Source organism: Daldinia childiae (assembly GCF_008694065.1).
Source record: "Daldinia childiae strain JS-1345 chromosome Unknown Scaffold9, whole genome shotgun sequence".
NCBI classification, from domain to species: Eukaryota; Fungi; Ascomycota; class Sordariomycetes; order Xylariales; family Hypoxylaceae; genus Daldinia; species Daldinia childiae.
In genome coordinates, this window is record NW_022984650.1 from 1,510,882 (window position 1) to 1,527,602 (window position 16,721).

General features: G+C 44.1%; 6 protein-coding genes across 6 annotated transcripts; 5 read left to right on the top strand and 1 right to left on the bottom strand.

Moving 5' to 3' along the window:
- Positions 1–545: 545 nt before the first annotated feature.
- On the top strand, positions 546–1,526 carry GL218_07613 (Aliphatic nitrilase; the record flags this gene model as incomplete). The annotated part of the gene is made up of 1 exon (XM_033584377.1): positions 546–1,526. One exon carries the CDS (start codon positions 546–548, stop codon positions 1,524–1,526), a length of 981 nt encoding a protein of 326 aa, XP_033432747.1.
- A 296-nt stretch (positions 1,527–1,822) lies between these two features.
- GL218_07614 (uncharacterized protein) lies at positions 1,823–2,739 on the top strand (the record flags this gene model as incomplete). Its single annotated transcript, XM_033584378.1, has 3 exons — positions 1,823–1,883; positions 1,955–2,460; positions 2,518–2,739. 3 exons carry the CDS (start codon positions 1,823–1,825, stop codon positions 2,737–2,739), a joined length of 789 nt encoding a protein of 262 aa, XP_033432748.1.
- A 477-nt stretch (positions 2,740–3,216) lies between these two features.
- GL218_07615 (uncharacterized protein) lies at positions 3,217–4,189 on the top strand (the record flags this gene model as incomplete). The annotated part of the gene is made up of 2 exons (XM_033584379.1): positions 3,217–3,283; positions 3,348–4,189. The coding sequence occupies 2 exons, from the start codon at positions 3,217–3,219 to the stop codon at positions 4,187–4,189; spliced, it is 909 nt and encodes a 302-aa protein (XP_033432749.1).
- A 1,029-nt stretch (positions 4,190–5,218) lies between these two features.
- GL218_07616 (uncharacterized protein) lies at positions 5,219–6,883 on the top strand (the record flags this gene model as incomplete). The annotated part of the gene is made up of 1 exon (XM_033584380.1): positions 5,219–6,883. The coding sequence occupies one exon, from the start codon at positions 5,219–5,221 to the stop codon at positions 6,881–6,883; it is 1,665 nt and encodes a 554-aa protein (XP_033432750.1).
- Positions 6,884–10,895: 4,012 nt separating this feature from the next.
- Positions 10,896–12,437, top strand: GL218_07617 (Brefeldin A resistance protein; the record flags this gene model as incomplete). The annotated part of the gene is made up of 1 exon (XM_033584381.1): positions 10,896–12,437. The coding sequence occupies one exon, from the start codon at positions 10,896–10,898 to the stop codon at positions 12,435–12,437; it is 1,542 nt and encodes a 513-aa protein (XP_033432751.1).
- Positions 12,438–13,302: 865 nt separating this feature from the next.
- On the bottom strand, positions 13,303–14,836 carry GL218_07618 (6-hydroxytryprostatin B O-methyltransferase; the record flags this gene model as incomplete). The annotated part of the gene is made up of 4 exons (XM_033584382.1): positions 13,303–13,474; positions 13,568–13,929; positions 13,986–14,501; positions 14,675–14,836. 4 exons carry the CDS (start codon positions 14,834–14,836, stop codon positions 13,303–13,305), a joined length of 1,212 nt encoding a protein of 403 aa, XP_033432752.1.
- Between the last annotated feature and the right edge of the window lie 1,885 nt (positions 14,837–16,721).

Below are 16,721 nucleotides of genomic sequence, written 5' to 3' on the forward strand. Positions count from 1 at the left end.
AGCAAATGCAATAGATCAAGCAACTGCCTTTCATTTGCAAATAAAATAAACACCATCAGAAGCAGATGATCTCATGATGAATGATAAAGTACGCTCTCTTAATATCTTGGCGATTGATCGGAGGAATTAAATTTCTAACAAATAGTGGAACAAGAGAACTGGTAGTTAAATAAATATATTATAGTTTTTCCTTAATGGAATATACTTGAAGACCAAAGCTGCTACCAAAGGTAAAAGCTGAGACGGTCATGGCATGCCATCGAGTCTAGGATATCTAGTAGCGTTTGAGCTGGGAAGAAATATTAGGTATGATTCGGATAATTAAAGAACTTTGAAATGATCGACATGCAAGTGCCGATGGGAGTACGACGCCCCGCTATTGATGATAGGGCTGATTACCATGAATTAGGTCAGGTATGTTGAAAAGGGGGGAACCCCTCACCTCTCATCCTGAGTTTATAGCTACTAATGTGGCATAATCGACTTGAACCTACCTCCTATGTATAACATATTGCTATTTGGATCACCATTAGAAAGGCTCTAAAATGCTGAATAAGAAAGTTAAAGTAGCTGCTGTACATGCCGCCCCGGTATATATGGATAAGGCTGCCAGCCTGCGTAAAGTAATTGACACCATTTCCGATGCATCACGCAAGTCTATCGAGCTTCTCGCTTTCCCAGAAGTGTTCGTACCTGGATTTCCCTACTTCACCAACTGCTATGCGCCCAACGCTTCGACAGTAGCGCTATACGCAGCGCAGAGTGTTGTAGTACCAGATGATCTCGGCGAAGTACAAGCCGTATGCGCGAAACACAAGATAGTCGTTGTCTTGGGTATATCCGAGCGTATGCGTGATGGATACACGTTATTCAATAGCATCGTAACTATCGACGCAGACGGTACCATCTTAGGAGTCCATCGCAAGGTTCAACCTACATGGGCAGAACGACTTGTATGGGGACAGGGATCTGGCTACACGCTTAAGAGCTATGAGCCCAAAGGTACTGGCTATAAAATTGGTGCGCTTGCATGCTGGGAGCATACCATAAATGGGGCTCGGCAAGCCCTTATCGATCAGGGCGAGCACATCCATGTTGGCTGCTGGCCGGCCCTTGATATTCTTGAAGGGTTTGAGGATGTGGCGTGCTTACAAATTGAGGCATTGATGAAGACGCACGCCTTAACTGCGCAAGTATTCGTACTTTGCCCTAGTAGCTACGTTGACGAGACGTGTCTACAATGGATGGAAAAGAATCTAGGTCCACAGGACAAGGTGACGGCCGGCGGTGGTTGGACTACTATCATTCACCCCTTTTGCTCGATTATCAAAGGTCCTTACACAGGCAGCAAAGATATGATAATCGCTGCAGATATTGATCTATCTGAATTAGATCTGGTGAAGACGTATGTTGATGGAGCAGGCCATTATAAGCGCCCCGAGCTCTTCAGGTTGGATGTTAATACGGAACAAAGATGGAAAGATGAACCAGATATTGTCGGTCCTATCCCGTGGAATGCATCATAATTTCTACATATTGTCAATAATAGTTCTACGAATTTATCTTACTATATCCGTTTGGTGTTAGGTATAGGTATAACTTAGTGGGTCTTTCATGAGTCAATTGACAACTTCGTTGTTTTCCGTGATCGGCCGGGTATAGTAGCGTATTGATGGCTTACGATGCAGACTTTCATGACATCCCCTCACGATACTCTAGTGCAAATTTTAGTTTAAATATCACACAAGTTCTGATATCTTGACGCCGTTTTCTTTCATTTATTTTTACGATATTGGCGTTCATCCTATATTCCATCATCATAATGGCAGATAACAAATCAAAGACAGACTACACTCTTCATGTGTACTTTACCCGATACTCGAGTACGTTAAACACTACGAGGAAGCTAATATAATTAATGAACTTGAAAACTAACCATTGGTATATGTATTAGGTTGGGGATCGCGGGTAGAACTTATTCTTTCATACTTCCATATACCCTGCGACATCCAGCTTTATGGCATGAATAATCCGGCCGCCGCACCGCCGGCACGTTTCGCGAAAGGTCTGCTCCCTGCCTTACAGGTAGGTGAGGAAGACGAAAATTTTGTAATCGCCGACTCTCTCGCTATAAGCGAGTTTTTGGCAGAGCAGCACCCAGAGCTTCACTTGTGGCCAGAGGACCTCAAGTTAAGGGCACTGGCAAGAACGGCAGTAGCGCAGATGCATTCTGGTTTCAGTGAAATTCGCAATACGTATGCGACCAACTTCCTCGGCAAGTATTCTGGCAATATTCCCCTCAGCGAATCTGTTGCAAAAGAGATCAGGGGAATGGTTGAACTTTGGAGCAAGGCGCGAGCAGATACTAAGAAAAGGCTGCAAGAGCTGGGCGACGAAGATGAAGGATTCCTATTCGGCGGCTTTAGTATTGCCGATGCTTTTTTCTGGCCTGTTCTATGGGTGAGTGTCTAGAAGACTTGAATCCGTATCTTTACTATTACTTATACCCCAGTGTAGCGTTTTCGCAGCTACCAACTACCCCTGACTGGGATTAGTGAAGACGGTTTGAAGTGGATGGCGAAGATGTGGAATGACCCAACCATAAAACTCCAGATCCAGGAGTACTTCCGACAAGCGAAAAACCCATTAAGCAAGATTGAGAAGTATGAGGATATTTTCAAGAGCAACTCTGATGTTGAGTATGGTCAATTTACTGAGGACTGGATCTTTGAGTCATAGTTCTGGAATATAGCAAATCGCTATGTTCGGAGGTCCGGACCCAATTTTTTGACCATCACCCCGCCGAGTACCTACTCTCCAGAAGCCTTCCTCGGGGGTGGGGTGGTCCCTTCACTCCGAGTGAGGATTAAAGAGCTACTACCGGTTGGACGTTGCGATTGGGGGATGGCGAGGTATATGAGATCCTAATATTACCTAAGACAAACAAACCAGACCTAAACAGCCGTAATTGTATCTAATAATGATCCAATAATGATCTAACAATAGGGATATATGTATTTCAGAGTCATATGAGCTGAATAGCACTCAGCCACAATCCGGTATCTCGGGAAGATGATATTTCCCGAAGCTGAGATCAATCTGGATTATATAACGCTTTATACGCATAAGGCACCTATCTTATATCTGGTATATATAGGGCTTAGATATTGCTTCACCCAATTCTTGTTTGTTAATAACATCCATAGCCCACCTAAGATGCCTTCTTTCAACCCGGAAAAATATATACCTGATTTATCGGGAAAAGTTGTATTTGTCACAGGAGGTGAGTCTATATTAAGCACTTAACATATGGTTAGATGAGTTTTAACTAATTGCCTATAATCCAGGTACCTCAGGTATTGGGAAAGAAATAGTTTTCTTCCTGGCCTCACACAATCCCGCTCATATTTACTTCACCGGTCGAAATGAAGAAGCCGGTGCTGCAGTTCTTGCTGCCGCAAAGGCTAAGGGTCCTAACACTGAGATCACCTTCGTTAAGTGTGATCTCTGCTCACCCCGTGCCAAGATCCGACAAGCTATTGCTGAGAGCTTCAAGTCAGATCGCCTTGATATATTCATTGCCAACGCTGGCATGATGGCTACGCCTCCCGGATTAACGGAAGAGGGATTCGAGCTTCAATGGGGTAGTAACTACTTCGGGCATGCTGTGATGCTACAGCTTTTGCGTCCCATCCTGCTGCGCACAGCCGAGAGCGGGGCCGACGTAAGACACGTCGAAGTCACATCGTACGGCCACAACTACGCTCCGCCTGGAGGTATTCAATTCGAGCACTTGAGAGAGCCCGGAGCCGCCGGCGAATTCGCGCGATATGGGCAGAGCAAGTTGGCGCAGATCCTGTACTGCAAAGCGATGGCGAAGCACTATCCGCAAATCATCAGCATCCCCGTGCACCCGGGCGTTGGTAATACGGGCTTGCTAGAGCATACAAAGCAGTCTATATTAAAGCGACTTATTTCAGCCTCCAGGTTCCTGTTAAAGAGCGCGGCGGAATGCGCGTATAACCCGCTGTGGGCGGCTACGGCTCCGCTCCAGAAATTAGAGAATGGGCAATATTATGAGCCGGTCGGGAAGAAGACGGCACCGTCGAAGCTGGCTGAAGATGAGGCGCTGGCTGATAAGCTTTGGGAATGGACTGCTAATGAGCTGAAAGATGTGGAGGCATTATGATTGGATTGGGATAACTGACGACTTATGAGTGCATAGCGATAAAGGGTAATTCGATGTTTAATAGGATTGTATTTTTTGAGCGCAGCGTGAACCATCCCCACCTTAGTGAGCCACGATACCTTCAATGACATATTTCGCTGCTTTAATTATTATCGTACTCTAGCCGCTACACAATATAAAGATTGTAGTTTCTAATAGGTAAGTACTCATATATGAATATACCTTGATTGGTATTTTGGTATTGCGGATTTATAATTTATAATTACGAAACGAACCAGCAATCTGTTGAAAAGGGGTCAGTCCTCCCTCTCTTGGATATTTGTCAAACTAGAATCTGCCTCTTTCACTATTGTTATTATTTTCACGTTAAGAGTTACTTAGATACCTAGGTACCTTGAATGAAAACCAAGAATTAAGAGGCTTATGATAACAATATACCAATAAGTCTTACGTACGATGACATTTATGAGAATTCATAGGGTATTACTTGATGGTTTAATTTTTGAAGGGAGTGGGGTGTAAGGGCTTACTTTAGGCCGGTCACTACAAGTTACAGCGCTGTATCTCGCTATAATATACTATGTACCTCTCAATTATTAGCACAATTATTAGTAATATTTCAACTTCACTAATTCAAATAATCTCATCTTGTTATAATTTCTTCACCTATTCACCTACTCAGTGTGACTGGGAAAATGTTGGAACAGATTTTTAATTCATCTTAGCTTTACCATGTTCTTCACATTTGCGTCAACACCTTCTGGTAATCGCTCATCTCGGAGGAATTCTAGACGGTCTAAAGTAGCACGGGCATGCAACTATTGCCGCGTGCATCGGGTGCGTTGTGACGTTGAATTACCCTGTTCGCGATGCCTGGCCAACAATATAGAATGCGTTTCCTCACCCCCTAGCCAACAATCTTCGGAAAATGCCCGAATTTGTCAGAATGAGTCAATACCCATTCAGGAGCCGGTCGGCCAATATTCGCAGCCTACTCCGTCTAGTCCTGTCTCGTTAAGGCCTGATGGAATGGATTCAACAGTTGGATTCATGTCTAAAATCAACGCTTTTTGCTCTACAATCTCTCAGTTGTCGTCTGATTCCGTAGGCGACTCACCACCGCCCCCCTATCCGTCTCCAGATGGTCAATCGCTACTGAATGAGAATAACGGGCTTAGTACTGTGCTCTCTCGATCACAGATAAAACACGTGTTGGATATCTACTGGGCACGATGCCATCCTCTTAAACCTATTGTCAATCGTGCCCATGTGGATTCACTTTTTGAAACTTTATGGGCCCCTGATGGTTCCGAGTTGAAGGCTATCCCTGTGGTAGATGGTATCATTGCTCTCTGCTTGAACTACCTGAACAATTCAGGTTTAAGTCGTCGTCTGCTAAGTTTACGCTTTGAGCAAGGGGGCCCTTCTCTTGCGTACTTCAAGCGTTGCCTAGCCGCCACCAGTCAGTATGCTGTTTTTGCAGAGCCATCATTGGAATGCTTACAGTGCTATGTCCTCATGACTTTATACCTCCTTGATGCGGGTGAACACCAGCCTGCGTATAATATGATTGGGTTAGCCTTGCGCATTGCACAGGCACTTGATTTGCATCATGGGCTACCGGATTCTGACCCGAATGTCTATCTAGCCCGGCGCATCTGGTGGACTATTATTCATCTTAATTTCCGGTGTGCACGGTTACTGGGGCGTCCGGTTGGGGTACAACTTGCTGATACAACCTGCCCTCCACCACCTACAGATGAATTTACCTATCATACCCGGGCGATCACTCTCACCAAGGCTACACTAGCTGTGACTGAGGCCCTTACTCGGCATCCAGGTCTTCCAAATGAGGATCGCCTCGCGCAAGTCGTGTCACGCGCATCCGCCCTCTCCATAGAAGTTTACCGGCTACATGAGTGGAGGGATCAACAGCTACGCCCGGCTCTTGGGCGCCTACTTCATGTAGATAGTAAATGGGATAGCAAGGAGACTTATAGTTGGATCTCTTCCGTAGCTGATATGAGCCCGTCTCGAGCCTTAGGGGAAGTTTTCCTTGAGCTTCAGTACTATGACGAGATAATCGGGTTGCATCGACCGTTTATCTGTTTCCCTGCTGGGCTATTAATTCCAAAAAGCAATCCCCAGAGAGATGCTCATGCGACAACAGCATTACAGCATGCTATAGCTACAGTAGACCTCACTCATCGCATCATGTCTACCACCGATGTGCTCTGCGGGCATGGTGAAATATGGCAATGGCAGTGGAATGCCCTACTTACCTTGATTGGCTTCCTTATGGGATATCCATTTTGCATATATGCGCCTGCTGCTCGCCATCATGTCCAGCTAGCCTTAGAAATATTCAGTGCAGCGGACCCGAGGAATTCGATAGCCGTTCGGGCAGCAGCCGTAACCCGCTCACTTTGTGCCAAAGTAGACAATTTGGTGCATATACTGAAATCAAATGGCGGGCGGCCAGCATCCCCTAACACGGAGAGGGAATGCATCATGAGATGGAATAACCCCGACGCTCCACTCGATCTTTCGCGCCCAAGTAGCGACGAATTGTGGTCATGGGTGGATACTACAGATCCTGATGCGTGGTTGACTTATACCGATGGGATTACAGGAGTTCTGGCCGATTTCCCGAATCTTCCGTTTGGCAATGAAGGTTTCTCTCCTCTTCCTTAAAAGCTAGTCATGATTTAGTTGCTTTTATTAGATACCTAGCCTACCTGTAGCATATCCGAATCGTATTTCCATTGTGAGCAGGCCGGTCCTTACGCTGGTCTTTGTCGATCAAAATCCTACCTGGCTTCACTGATAACTATAAAGACCAAATGCTGGCCCCTCGTCATCATATTTTCAGAAAGGCACACTTCGGCTGAAGCCTTTAGTTCTAGAAATCCCTTCAACCAACATTACCTAAATCAATATCTCTATATTGATATAGTACACGGCCGGATTATGGCCTACCTACTGGTAGTATTTAAGAACCAAAGTGGCAGATACCCTGCAAAGGTTATACCCTCTACTTTACGAACACTTGTAAGATAGCGATACAAATCACCTGTAATTTTGTAAGGCCTTAAGTATATCCATCTTCGATATGGTAACATTATAATAACGTTATCTTCGGATTTGGGGGATGAACGGGGTTGATATAGCCCATCATATCCCTGGAAAGCAGGCACGATTTTTTGATAGGGCTCTGTTCCAGAAATCACGCAGTTCCTCTTTAAAATACTTAATATCTTGCGTGCTAGGAAATTTCTAATTAACTCTTCATCCATTTCGGGTTGAAAGAAGGCGGCAAGCTTCCAGGAATCTCAAGAGGGCACTACCCCTTCTGGTTAGCTTCCGGAATACTATGGATCCTCGGAATGCTAAATCTGGTATAACCAGAGCCAATTTCTCCTTATTCAGCAATCATTTTTACTCTCCTATCCGGAGTGTATCCATATGAAGTAGGCTCAAGGACGCGAATAAGTCTTACGGGATAAAACTAGAAAAGGAGAGTTAGGTAAAATTTTTATCAGTCTATGATCCTAGTAAATAATTAATTTTGCCAACGATGCAATCGTTAATTCCTAATAAGGTAGACATCCGGTCAACTAGGTTGCTTACCCGAGCATTAGTTACCAAGAAGGGAAATATGAGAGTCAATATATATGAAGTTAGCATTATTAGCTACTTCTATTGGAGCTAGCTATTATAAAATGGTTATGAAGCCGTTAGCTTTGTTCTATACATCTTTCAATTCAAGCAGCAGATTGTCGTGATGGAGTTGGTCTCCTTTAACCAAGGCGAGCCCAAGCTTAGCCATGGGGAGGTGGCTAGTGACGAGAATACGATTCGTAGATTGATTCAATCATTCCTACGCAATCGCCCCGGGGGAGGCAAGGAGAAACAAGACGTAATGTTTCGAAATCTCACTGTTCGAGGAGCTGGAATTGGTGTAAGTCCAAACTGTTCCCCGTTCATAAGGTGAAGCATTAGATGAAAACATTGTTCATGCTTTCAAGAGATATAATTAACTTTATATAGCACCAAGAAGCCCCAACGGTCCCAATAGCTTTGCTTGATTTAGCTAGGAAGATAAATCCAGCGTCGTACCTATCGAAACAACCCAAGCCATCACGCACGCTCCTCCATTCGATGTCTGGTATAATCCGTGGAGGAGAAATGTTGATGGTTATTGGAAAACCTGGGAGTGGTTGTACGACATTACTTAAGACTCTGGTAAACATGTGGGAAGAATATCAAGCAGTTGATGGAGAAGTATGGTATAACGGCCGAAGCGCAACGGAAATGAAATCGCACTACTCAGCGGAGGTGGCATATGCTGGTAAGTCTTCCTACAGATAAACTGGTCACTCTTCAGTTGCTCTGTTGCAATTCTAACAATTTTAAATAAATAGGAGAAGACGATATCCATTTCCATAGTCTCTCTGTAGGCACGACACTACGATTTGCATTAAATGCGCGGACCCCTATCGATGTCCCTAACCGCTCTCGACAGTTAGATGATGATGTACGGATTATCCTCGACCTTTTCGATCTTGCGCACGTCGCGAATGTTCCAGTAGGAAATGATTATATTCGAGGTATTAGTGGAGGTCAACGACATCGCGTGACTCTAGCTGAAGCATTCTGTACACGAGCTAGGTAAGAAGCTTCATGCCGAAGAGAGTGATACATTTGTGTCAACTGATATCTTCTAGTGTTATGGCGTTTGACAATCCGACCCGCGGCCTTGATTCTTCCACTGCACTTCGGATCGCCCAGATGCTTCAGGAGTATACTATTCAGAGTCAATGCTGCACCATTGTGTCTCTTTACCAAGCCAGCGATGCAATAGCTAATTGTTTTGACAAAGTATTGGTATTAAGCGAAGGCCGTGTGGTATACTTTGGACCTACTAGCGAATCGAAGCAGTATTTTCAGGACCTCGGATTCGAATGCCCACCTCAAACTTCGTTAACAGACTTCCTAACTTCCATGTCAGGAAATCCCAAGTCTCGTCACGTCCACTCCGATTACAGTGGACGACCCGTACCGATTAGCTCAATTGATTTCGAACAAAGATACCGGGAAAGCAAGTACTACGCACAGGAAGTTTCGGAATATCCGAATGATACCACACTATCGCCGTCACGAGAGATATCAAGCTTCCAGTTGCCGTTTTACAGACAAATATACGAGTGTACCATTCGTCACTACCGCATCCACTTCACAGATCGAAATACTTGGGTTGCAGAGGCTGCTGGAACCATAGCTCAAGCAATAATGCTGGGTACACTCTTTCGAGATCAACAAGCGGTCACCCACGGGATTTATACGAGATCTTCGGCATTGTTTTTCTCTGTCCTTATTATGTGCCTTCAAGCTACTGCAGAGTTTGGAAACACCTTTGCGCAAAGACCCATTCTCCTTAAGCAGCGTGCATTATGTTTTTATAGACCGGGCGCTTATGCACTTGGGCAGATCCTTGCTGATATTCCCTGGAAGGTCGTCTTCATCCTATATAACCTACCGATATACTGGATGGTCAATTTCAAACGGGAGGCTGGTCCTTTCTTTATTTGGTTCCTTACGCTGTGGATCTCGCTTGTCTCATTGGGAGTGATGTTTCGTACCATTGCTGTATTCACCAAGACTCCAACACGAGCTGTTCTGCCAGTAGGAATTCTGATGAACTCGCTTATCATCTACACCGGATTTTACGTCAATCCACCGGGGATGAAAGTATGGCTAGGCTGGCTACGATATCTAAATGTACGTTCTGAACCCCTATTCAAGCGCATTCTAATTACGCAGAACTACTGAACTAACCAACTTAGCCAATGTTTTATGCTTTCGAATCTGTTATGCTGAACGAGTTCGTATCGAGGGAATACCAATGCAGCGCAGAAGATACAGTTCCACGGGGACTAGATTACAATGACACTGCATTCCAAGTCTGCGCGGTGCAAAGCTCGATTCCAGGCAACTTAATGCTTTCTGGACAGAATTATCTCGAGACGGTTTACACTTTCTTCCAATCTAACCTCTGGAGAAATATCGGAATTAACGCTGCTTTTTTCGTTTTCTTTGCTATTTGCGTCACGTACGTTTCACTGGCTTCCATTGCTTGTTTAATCTATCTGATATGTGTACTGATCAATTTAGCATTGGAATGGAAAGGTTTAAAACCCCTTCTGGCTATCTATCTACAATATTCTATAGCACAGGGGCTCTACAAAAGAGAACTCTGGATACTTCGGACGAAGAGAAGTCTCCAAAACAGGATACAGACACAAGCGAGGTGGATATCTCGCAGCAAATTCGGATTACGACCAGAGAAACAATTGGATCTTCAAAACATCATTTCGCTTGGAAAGACCTCTGTCTAGATATCCAAGTGGGAGGGAACCATCGCCGGCTATTGAACAATGTCTCTGGTAGGACTCTTCAAATCCACCCTAGTTTTATCCCCCCTAATGAGTGTCTAGGATGGTTAGAACCAGGCGCTATGACCGCTTTGATGGGAATGTCGGGTGCAGGAAAGGTTCGTATAATACTACCTAATGCACAAATTTGGCTCCTTGCTAATCAAACGTCTGGTTTTAAGACTACACTTTTAGATACGCTCGCCCAGAGAGCTTCCATTGGTATAGTAACTAGTGGACTATATCTTGATAGTGAACCCCTCCCTCAATCGATGAACCGGAGGTCCGGCTTCGTACAGCAACAAGATGTCCATCTTAGCACGTCGACCGTACGAGAAGCACTACGTCTTACGGCCAGGCTCCGCCAACCAGCCTCGGTCCCCATTTCGGAAAAATATGATTATGTTGACACAGTCATTTCGATGCTTGAAATGGATGATGTGGCAGATGCGCTGATCGGTACCCCTGGCGCCGGGTTAAGTCTCGAGAAACGAAAACGAGTGAGTATCGGCGTCGAACTTGCAGCAAAACCGGATATTCTACTATTCTTAGATGAGCCTACTTCTGGATTGGACGGAGATTCTGCATTTTCTATCATTGCTCTGATGCGCAAACTCGCAGATGCTGGACAGACCATCTTATGTACAATTCACCAACCCTCATTCGATCTCATCGAACAGTTCGACAACCTCTTGCTCCTCATCCCTGGTGGCAAGACAGCGTATTTTGGACCCATGGGACCACAATGCCAAACTCTAGTCGAATATTTTGGCCGCTACGCACGACCCTGTAGGGATACGGAGAATCCGGCTGACTATGTTCTCGATCTTACTGCGAGCGCTCCAGTTGACTGGTCTAAGACGTGGTTAGAGTCACCGGAATATCATGCGGCTCGACAGCGCTTAGACGAGATCTTATCGGGGAATACACACGATGACAAGGGCGATGAACATAACACGGCCTTCGCTGCGTCTCTCCGTGAACAAATGAGAGTGGTACTCCGTCGAGCTTTCTTGAACTACTGGCGGGATCCGGACTACGTGCTTGGAAAAATCCAGATGAACATCTGGATGGGCCTCATCAACGGTCTAACATTCCTACAGTTGTCCAACAGCATGACCGACTCCCGGAATCACATGTTCTCCATTTTTGTTAGCATCATCACAGGGCCTATACTTACCCTACAGATCGAGCCACGCTTTATTACCTTCCGCGATCAGTTCCTTGCACGCGAAAAGGAGTCTTGTGTTTACCACTGGTCCGTCTTCGTCTTAAGCGCATTTATAGTAGAAATACCGTTTAGTCTTATAGGTGGATTCGTCTATTGGGTCTTGTGGTATTACATGACCGGGTACTTTTATTCATCTGAGCGCGCCGGCTACGCATTCTTGATGTACGAGCTCTACCATGTTTTTACCGCCAGCATCGCACAACTGATAGCTTCGATTTTCCCAACCATCGGAGCTGCCCAAATAGCAACCGGATTCGTCTGGCTTATGATCAATACCTTCAATGGTCCCCTTTCACCGCCTCCGCTTACTCCCAGGGGATGGCGGTGGTTCTACAATGTGTCGCCGCTCTACTACTTCGTTGAAAGTCTCGCTACAAACGCCATTCATGGGCTTGAGATATCCTGTTCTGAGTCGGAGATGTCTGTTTTCCATGCTCCCGAAAATCAGACATGTGGCGAATACGCTGCATCATTCTTCAATTCGTCATCCGGTCAGGGGTATCTGGTCGACGAGAATGCCATAGGAGACTGTGCATATTGCCCATATGTAAACGGAGACGAATATGTAAGTTCTTCTGTCTGATATATTTCACCTGCCTAGTTTAAAATACTAACGAGTTATTTAACATCACATAGGTAAAGCAATATGACTTCGATTACAGCAGTCGCGCTAATAATATCGGTATATTTATCGGCTTCATTATTTTCAACTACACGGTTGCAACTATTGCAACATATCTAATTTTTATTCACAAGTGGAAGATACCCAAAATTCTATCCCGAAAGTAGTAAATTATTAAAGACGCTGGAGGAGCGACCATATAGAGAATTATATACCTAAAGACTGATCAACTCATTTCTTTTCTACAGTTCGGAGGATATAGCGATAATAGAATAGAGCTATCACTTTTCTTTCACAGTGTACTTATATAATTGTTATAGAATGTACCATTTCACCACTAAAAGGTAATTTCATAATAGTATTTTGTTATCGCAATATTTATATCCAACTATTATTGACACCACCCACCTTTTTGGTATTCCAAGTACCTATGATTTAAGATTTCCCTATACTTTCCTTCTTATAGTAGCATCTCATACATGTTTTTAAATAGCGCTGATTAATAGGTAGGCGCTATTTTCTTCTCCCATAAAACTCGGGGTACATATGATTATGAAGATTATATCCATACAATTAGTTGCGTAATAAGAACTGAAGCCTGTATTACGATGGTAGGTATAGTATAAGCACAATCAATCGAGCGTTAAGCTAATATATAGTTGGTAGTTGAAGTAAGATACGTAAGTAAGCAATAGACTACCCAATCAAGTAACGAACAAAATCACGAGACGGGGAGCAGCGGCATGCAAATGTAACCCAAAATACCCCCCTTTCGCCTAGATCTAACGAACTGCATGATAAAGCATGTGCTTACTATGCTACTTTCTCACCCAATAAATTCGAATTCTAGCAATGATTGGAAAGCTCCGGCTTCGGCGCCCGATGTGACGCCCGCAAGCCGAAAACTTCCAGGGCTGACTTGATGGAATATTGACTCGAATTCAGCGACAGTGCGTTCGTGCGAATCATGCGCTCCGAGCATAAATGTATCTTCTACCCTATATATAGGTTCAAATTATTAATATTAAAAGTAGAAATTAGGAAAGAAAATTGTCGTTATAGAAATGAAAATGGAAAATATAACAACTCACCGGACCATTTTACTTGCAAATGTGTTTAGTCTCTTTGCAGGCGGTTCCGGAACAATACCCTCGCTGATCAGAACCCTTGCCCCCGGTTTTAGGGCCGGAAGCAGCGACGAGAGGATTTTAACAGAGTCCTCATCCTGCCAATCGTGTAGAATATGTCGGTATATATAGATATCCGCTTGAACGGTCTGTGGTTTGAAGAAATCATATACTTCAAAGCTAACGCGCGACTTTAGAGATGGATCTTTAGCAACGGCGCTTCGTCCCATTTCTAACGAAGAGAGATTGTTATCCTGGACGATGAATGTTGCATCGGGCATCAAGGGCGCCAATGCTAGGACCGTATGGCCGCTAGAACCACCAACCTAAATTCCATCAGTTCACGAGAGAATAAGCAAAGGTGAGGAAAGGAAGTACTTACATCAACTACCTTAACCTTTCCCTTGGATTCCCATGGCCAAGCTGCGCGTAGACGATCAACAGACCACAAGGGCGTGCTTACTCTTCCCGCTAAATACTCGTGGTATCTCTTATTTGCAGCTTCATTTTTGTGGAAATGAACGAATAACGACTCCTCCGTGTCGTATGCCAGGTTAAATGCAGTGTGAGGAGCATGCGCCGGATCGTCGCGCTTAAGCACAACTGTATCTGGTATTTTCATCATGACTTTCCCAAGATCTTCCGCTCCGAACCGTACGATATTACTCAAGTGCGGGTTCTGCACCAGCGCAGCCGACGATGCTGAGTGCCGAATGACGTTGGGAGATTCCTCAATAAACACGCCATTGGCAATCCCATATCGTACTATTCGAGCCAGTAAAGGCTCAGGAATGCGTATGGCAGCGGCGAGTTCCTGGGTTGATATAGACGACCCTAGTGGTACATGTTCGGGGATCTTCAACCGAGTAATCAAATCAATGTTCACCGTGTCTGTAGTCTATAAGGTGATCCAAAAGGTATAAGCGATCTTCCTACCGAAAGGAAGGAGATAATTAACATGTAAACAATCGGAATAATACTGACCGCCCAAGTTAAAGTTAGAATGTGTTCGGTTGGACCCTGTACCAACCGTATGAGGTCATGGGCCGTATCAAGTATTTTATTGCGTACTTCTCGCAATGCCTTTCCTGTCGGTGTGTCCGTTTCATGTTCGAAATCCCTGAATCCGGATTCTTCAAAGGTTGGGGAAGGCAAGCCCTCTCCTTGGAGCAGGGACGAGAGCCTCGAGACTTGTTCCGTAATGGATGATGCTAAGTTTTCAATAGAAGACATGGTTATAGCAAATATGGAGCTAGGTTTTCAGAAGGCAGCTAGGTAAGCTAATAATAATTATCGAGCCCAGGCGCCCTTGAGCTTTTCTATCAGGATATATAAGACACATGATTTGAAGTGGATCTTAGCGATCCAATCCATGAGATTGGATTCCTTTGCTTGGCTATTCTAGGTGAGAAAAAGCAAGTAAGCAAATATGATATGAGTGGCTTACATACTTTGATCTTCTTGGTATGTCGATTAAGTGTAGGATTCTGGGATGGTATGTATGATGGATGAGTGCCCCCTAGTTGCAGGTTGAGATAGCATATCTCTCAGAATGGATAGGTGTACTTCAGTTTCTGGATGATCTTCATGTTTAATATCTAGATCTTGTTATGATGCATACATGACATGGTTCATGTATGGTAAGAGTTGATAAGCGAGCGTTAAGAGTATCGGGTTCACCTGTATCGCCGAAATATACTAACCCCGTTGGATCGAAATCTTTATATCAACCAACAACCCTTTTACTTACCTGCCTACTTAGTATAAATATTATGCCCTCATTTGGCCATAGACCATGCACGTACGGCCCGCCATATCCGGATAGTCTCTTATTATTGGCAATCATTTTATATGCCAATACACGCACTAATGTCTGGTCGTCTTATGGCTAATGTTATTAGTTTGGGCAGGGTATATGTATTACCTAAGAATCTTTGGGATCACAACTAGAATAAGTATAAAAACAATCTATTGTAGAAAATATCTACTAACAAGCAATTATATCTCATATAAAATAATTACACTTGCTATTCTTACTCTTCTTAAATACCTATCTATAAGGGTTAATCTTGACAGAAATATTTCAACTACTTCAACGCCATTTCCCCTTTCTCCCCATCAAGTGATCAATAATTAAATAAAAAAGGCGGCTTATTATAGGCTTGGCCCAAAAGTACCTAACGCGGCGTATAGTATTATGTAGATCTATACTCATTACTATACCCCGCTCCCATATATTATAAATACGCATCGATCCGTATTATCTAGTGTGGTGGAGCGTTCTAAATATCTCCTCTTTCTTGTTGAAATAGGCCGTGATATATTCTCTGGGTTGCACGACAGCGCCAAGTAAAACGGTACTGAGCTAAGATCATAATCGTTGCACAGGCCCCCTTAAGCCACACACTGTTGTCTAGTTCAACTATTATGATATTGTTTGTATTTATGTCATAACTTAGTGATCTTTGAAACAGGCTTAAATCATATAACGGTGCTTAAAGTCTGCTTTTTAGTACACATACTATAATGGAAGACCCCGAAGGGTCATTATGTGCTACTTGCAAATCCAGTTTCCGTATATTCAGTGAAAGGGAACATTGGGGAAGAATCACGCATCACCAGAAGTACTCTGATTTAGTGATGAGTAAAGATATCGGCTGCTTCATCTGTACCTGGATCTGGTCAAGGTGCCCTCCCCAAAGATATGAAGGGGATGTCACGGAGGACCCCAATGAACAGTTTACAATTGACTGCTATATTTACACTGGGATAAATGGGGAGGGCTATGAATGTCGTGTAACATTTGGTATTTCATGTTCATGGGCTGCTGACTATGAATTTACCGGTACGTAATACCTATTCTACAAATCACGAAGTACCTCTGGTTTTAGGCGCTCAGTAACATAGTACGCTTATCTACTAGCGATGAACAGCGAAACGAATATCATGGTATGATGGCCCGACCGTGGGAAAATCTCGACCCTTATATAGGGTCTCCTCAGTCTTTGGAAAACATCCAACGCTGGATTTCAACATGTGAGAAGGATCATGAAGACCTCTGCAGACCCCCCATGGAAGCTGGAGCTTTCTTTCCAACTCGAATCCTCGACGTGCAAAA